Below are 6,482 nucleotides of genomic sequence, written 5' to 3' on the forward strand. Positions count from 1 at the left end.
TGAGAGACTAAGGAAAGTGAGGGATGCCCAAGCCGCCGGTGCCATTGATCGAGGGTGGTTCTTTCACCAATGTGAGATTAGGTAAGAGATGAAGAAGACGCAACAGAGGGAAAGATGTAAATGCCATCACGTGTTGGACCAGTGAGGAGGAGTTTTCCCATCTGTTTGTCATTCACAGCAAAATGATTTGAGTGAAATTCAAAGTAACATGCAATATCAATACATAATTGAAGTACAGAGACAAGATTTTTAGTGATGGAGGGAACATGTAAAAGATTTCGAAGAAGAAAAGAATAAGAGTTAAGAGTAATGGAAGAGTCACCGAAGGACTGAATAGGAAGACCAGTGTCGTTGCCCACTCTAATTGTCTCACTACCTGCATATGCTTCAGAAGACACATTCAAATTAGATAAATCATTAATGAGGTGGTGAGTTGCCACAAAATCTAGATACCAAACTGAATCAGGTGATAGAGCTTGAGCCGAGTAATTGGCAGAGAAGGTCCTCGGGCTTCATACTGATAGGAGTGGTTGAATCGCTAGCGGCATTGCAATGCAACATGACCTGTCTTGTTGCATACTTGGCATATTGGGCGCCGCTCATTGTACTGCTGCAATGAGTTAGAAATAGAGGGAGGTCGACCACCACGGCTATTGTAGGCGTAATGACCACGACCACGCCCTTGTCTTCCTCCTTGTGAGTAACCATGGCCACGTTGGTCACGGGTCAAAGAAGATAAATTAATAGATGGCTCAAAGAGGGTGGGGGAAGATCTGGTGTTATGAGCAAGTATGGTTTCATGAATAAGAAGGAGTTGGTAAAACTCACAGAAGGAGAGTGGGTCAGATTTGGTAGTAATGGAAGTGACAAATGATTCATACGAGGGACCTAGTCCATTGAGCACTACATCAAGTCTTTGTCTGAGAGGGGAGAGCTAGTGGCGGCGAGAAATCATCAAGGAGTTTGACTTTGCCAAAATAGTCAGAGATGTTTTGATCACCTCGGGTGAGGTTGGTGAATTGAAACCTGACCTGGAATTCTTTAGCTTATGAGTGAGAGGAAAACATTGAGGAAATTGAGGACCAAAGTTGATGGGTTGAGGTGGAAGATAAGACATGATTGAGAATAGATTTAGAGATAGAAGAGAAAAGTATACTTATGACAAGTTGGTCAGTTCGACGCCATTTTTGGAAAGTAAGATTGGGCTTAGGAGTAGTAGGGGTGGAATCTGGAAGAAATTCGGATAGAGGTGGGGAAGAGCCATCAACGCAGGAAAAAATGTCCTAACCCCTTAGGTAGGCACTAGTTTGAACCTTCCATAGCAAATAGTTATCTGCATAAAGTTTTGTGGTGACGAGATGAGAGAAGGAAGAAAGAAGGTTCGAGGGAGGGACAGGTGAAGGAAGAGGAGGAAGCCATGGATCATACGTTAGTCGAGAGGCTCTGATGCCATGTTGAACATAACAGAATTTCAGAAAATGCTTCCATGCTTTTCATTGAATAGTGTAGTCCTTATATACACGAATGAATGGAATAAAAAAGGAATAATAGTTTGTTACAATAACTGTAGAGAACAATAAATGTATCTAGAACATTTTGTGTACGGTTCTTTTCCAGTATGCATATTAACCGTTTGATCATTTGTCTGCTTGTCATGCTGCTTGGGTATGCTACTAAATGACTCTGAGTTGTGTAGCTTGATATATATTAACATTAATACCAGGCCAAAGTCAAAATTGCTTCTATTAATGGAACATGAATTAAGTTAATTTTGAAATGAGTTAATTAATTAATTAGTTTGAATCATGTTATGGTCTATTGAAAATGGTATGTAAATTTTTTCTATTACAAAGTAAATCGGACATACATGTACATGAATGAACTCATATTAGTTTATAAACTTTACTTTTTATAAACGATAAAAAAATATATATATAAATATATATCTCTAGTTTATATCTATATATATAAACATTTAGCAATCTAGTTTATATTTCATCACTCTCCATCACATTAGAGGATAGGGAATTAAGGATATTTAGTCATTTAATTTCGTTTAATTTATATTGTTATTCCACGAACATGAACATCTTTTAACCGTATATATAAAGCAAGCAACAACATTGTAGCAGATATATGGGTGATTAAAAGATAGGGCTAATGAAGAAATTAAAAATGGGGTTTGAAAAGATACATAATACATTTCGGAAAACAATGGCCCCGGCCCATGTCATGTGTAAATTGGGTCCGTCAATGGGGATATATGCAGGGTATTAGGACGAAGCTTTCAAAGGATGAAGGCGCTGCACTTTTGGGCTGGGGTTGAGCTTTGAGAATTCAGGCTGGACAGGAGCCCTTTCTAATACACTTTGCCCAACCCAAAATCATTCTTTTCTTATCATGTATTCGTCAAAGAAAATAATAATTAGAAATTAATTTGCTAATGAAATAAAAAAGGAAAAAATTCAGGGTATCTTTTTTGGCAATAAATCTTAGTATTTTTTTTAATGTTTTTTTTTCCTCAGGTGGTCTTTATTTTGCTTATTTTTCTAGAAATATTTTGTCTAAGATACTTATAAAAACACATTTACAAAAAAATATTAATGTGGTACCTTAAATTGCAATTTTTATTTTATAATATAGTAAATTCGACATACCACATTAAAATACCTTAATTTATAAACTTCTTTCTTTTTTAAAAATAAAAAATAAAATAAAAAACAATAGTGCTTATCAAGGCTATTTGTCGGCCCAATTCATCATTTGGATACATATAATGCTCCTAACTCAAACGCTTCGGTAATTAATAATTATTGTATCTTGGAAATGGCCTAAGTAATAATTATTGGAGAAGTACTGGATCGTATTCAAATTTGTTATCTAACATAATGTAAGATTAAACTTAATTGTCACTTAAAATCGTCGATTTTTTTTATAGTACTTTATTCCATTCTATCTATAGGCTTTGGTTTTTTTTTACATGGAAAGGGAGGATTCGATCCTTGATTTTCTTAGTAAGAAACCAATATGTTGTCAATTGATCCAATTGATTTTATATATAGACTTTGTATTTTTTTTTTTTTAATACATGGGAATGGAGGATCGATTCTTGATTTTCTTAGTGAAAAACCAATACGTTGCCAATTGATCTAAAAGATTCTGGCTATATATAGGCTTTGTTACCCAAATGAATGTTGTTAATATCTACAACAAATTCATGAGTATGCACTGCAAATGCATCTCATTTTCAATGCATGATCATGATCATAGGAATCTCATGTCCTTCAATTAATGATGAATTATAGGCGCGCGTTACAATGGTAAGGTAATGATAACAATAAAATTGAATTGATGACATGATCTGATTCTATCAACTTTTAAGATAAATGATCCCCTACTCCTAAAAGTTGGTATGTGTTTGATGGATCGATCATGATGAGCATAAGATAAAAAATACTACAAGGATGAGATTAAAGGACATGAACATACATTAAATACAAGATACAACTAGAAGCAAAATTCTAAGTATTACAGCCGAAGATCTAAGTCAAGCTTATTATGTACATCCGAATGATCCGATGGTTGTTGATCTGGCAATTTTTCCATGCGGAAGCTTCCTGGCCAGATCAAATCCATCATTTCTTCTACCATGAAAGGTGTCCATGGCGTTCCAAACCCTGCGTTGGCATCGCTAAATCTAGCGACCATGGCAGACCCTTCTCTACTCATGTGCTTGCGCACAAGCGAATGGGGCTGGACGCCCAGTGATCGAGCCGCCGTTAGAGGACGATTATTGAAAGGAAACCCCATTGTCGTCATCATCATCCTTTGAGACTGGTACCTTTTTGCAGCTCCTCTTTCTCTTTTGTGTGCGTTTTGGTGGCCACCCAAGGCTTGCGAATTGTAAAACTTCCTCCCGCAGAAGTTACATGAGAAAACCTTGTTACAGCTTGCTGGTTTTGAAGACTGGGAATGATCAGAATTATCTCCGACTGTTGTGAAGGACTCGTTGTTTCTTTTGAGACCTAAACTCAACAATTCCCCCAAGTTCTCATGATCAGCAGCTGTTTCATGATCATATTCACTGTCTTTGGATTCGAAATCTTGGCTGTTTTTCGATATCTCGTTTAGTACTTCTTCCTCCTGGAAAGTCATGGCAGCTGAAAAGCTTTCAATCTAGCTAGCTAGCTAGCTGAGAAGTATGAATAATTAAGAAGTTTTTAAGGTACAGAGGCTTGAATAAGTGGGGGTGCTTGTTCTTTAATAGCTAGGGATAGGATAATCCAAGGATAAAGCTAGGGTAGAAAGAGAGGTACCATACATGATAAAGGGGAAGGGGAGTTGCAATACTGGAGTGTTGAGTATTATCTCAATTATCTCTGGTGCTCCCACCGGGTTGTAGTGATGCCTAATTCTTTGTGGGCAATGCTTATGTCATCTAATAGTGTTGTCCATATCAAGCTTAGGATTCCCTCGTGATCTTTTTCTTTTACCTCTCTTGTGGCGTTGTAGCAATAATCAACTCCATTATCCTACTTGAATTGATATCTAATAGCAGTTTAACTGTTGACAATGCCACTATATAGAATAAACCTAAATGAATTAAGAAAGCATCATTGCCCTTTCTTCTCCGGCCTCCCCCTCGCTCAATTATGCTATCTTTAATTAAGTCGGTATGTAAACACGCCACTTATTGCGAGGCTGTTATAGTTTAACTCTCTTTGCAAAATTATATGTATCATGATTGGGTCGACATGGTTCCAACCAAAGAGTATGCTGCTCTGCAGACATTAATGGACCACTCCATGCATGCATGTGTTAAAACTCAAAACTTTTGAGCATCATGATACTAGTTTTGGCACACTAGTGCCCTTTCTCTCTATGTACCCTTTCTCTCTTTTGAAAATCTAAACATGTTGCCACCCTCATCCACCCTAGAATGGAGAGTGACTTCTCTCCGCAGGCACAAATAGTTTTGACGAGGGCCGTCCAGCGTAGATTGTCTCTCTGGCGACCTGGTTTCTTCGCAAAATTTGTTTCTGTAGTGTTTAAAGAGGAAAACTCGACTAGCGTTCCTGGGATCCTGCCACATCCACCACCATAAAAAGCTTCAACGAGCTTCGGCAAACCCATTCTAGGACCTCCAACGTCGGTCCCCCTCCAATGACCGTATTTTTTGGTCGCGTTCAGACATCTTTAGTTTTCTCTACATACATCCTTAGTTTTCTCCATACATTTCCATTTTATGATGGTAAACACCCTCTTGGGTGGTACGTGATGGGTTTTCACGACTGTTTTTGGGGGCTATCGTCCTTATTCTATGGAGTTGGTCATACAATCTAAATCCTTTATACTGGTGAATGAGGGAAGCATGTTGGCCATTACTGAAAGGAGTCAAATGGTGATATCTAAGTTGGTTCTGGGTTTAACAACAATACAGTGATTGCATAAGGCCATGGATGCGTGCACAAAACAATACAGTGATTGCATAAGGCCATGGATGCGTGCACAAAGGATGAGAAATAGAATTTCTTCTCCACTGTCCGGGAAGATAGTCGTAGTTTCACGGCGCATCGCTGCTCGAATGCTCGAGAACGTTATATGGCAGTGGAGGAGTATGGTGATGGTGGGAGGAGGAATTTTATTTTCATTCCTGAGAAGGGAGACAGTGGCTAGAGAAGGATGAGGGAGGTGTTGTGTGATTTTTTGTTCAGCAAGAGAATAGCTCACAAGGAGGTGTTGTCGGTGGATTAGTCCCGTGGGTGTCGTTTTGGGAGTGAGAAATTGGAGGTGAATCATAAAGACCCAAGTTCATCCTTGGTGGCGAGGCGATCTTATGCGGCAGCTCTAAAGACGGGTTATGCTTCGAGGGTTCAGAGTGAGGGGGGTTTGCAAATCACGCCTCAGAACCAGCTTGTTGAGATGCACATTCTTTAAAGGAGATGGAAACCTAACTTATCGAGTTGAAGGAAGTGATAGCTTTCTTCTCTACGAAAATATACCTGCTTTTAGCTGGAGGCAACATAGTTGTAAGAAACAAGATAGACCTGAATCCTTTAAACTCTGATCAAGGAAAACGGAAAATCAGATTCAGCCTTGTCCTTATAACCAGATCTAGGAGAGTATGTCGGGTCAAAAGGAAATTTGGATGATTTGAAGTGGGGTCTACATCGGGTATCGGCGTAAAGACATCACTAATGGAATGCCATTTGCCTCATGTAACACAGGATAGACCGATAGTCGATATTACACCCTTGGTCCCCAAAGAAACTATGGCTCCCTCGTTAGAGTTGAAGGAAAATGGTATACTGCCGATGTCTGAAAGGGATGTATGATCCGTTATCACCCCAGAGGTGAAGAGACTTGTTGTCACCCCAGAATCTCCAATGGGGACTCTAATACTATTGGAGAGAGTCAATGGAGTTGTTGGAGAATCAATGAGTTTGGCGTTGGTGCCTTGTGTAGAGGAATTTCTAGAATCG

At 38.9% G+C, this 6,482-nt stretch overlaps 1 protein-coding gene across 1 annotated transcript; it reads right to left on the minus strand.

Moving 5' to 3' along the window:
- Positions 1-3,528: 3,528 nt before the first annotated feature.
- LOC109013896 (zinc finger protein 4-like) lies at positions 3,529-4,155 on the minus strand. The gene has a single exon (XM_018996144.2). The coding sequence runs from the start codon at positions 4,153-4,155 to the stop codon at positions 3,529-3,531; it is 627 nt and encodes a 208-aa protein (XP_018851689.2).
- Between the last annotated feature and the right edge of the window lie 2,327 nt (positions 4,156-6,482).

Source organism: Juglans regia, chromosome 7 (assembly GCF_001411555.2).
Source record: "Juglans regia cultivar Chandler chromosome 7, Walnut 2.0, whole genome shotgun sequence".
NCBI classification, from domain to species: domain Eukaryota; kingdom Viridiplantae; phylum Streptophyta; class Magnoliopsida; order Fagales; family Juglandaceae; genus Juglans; species Juglans regia.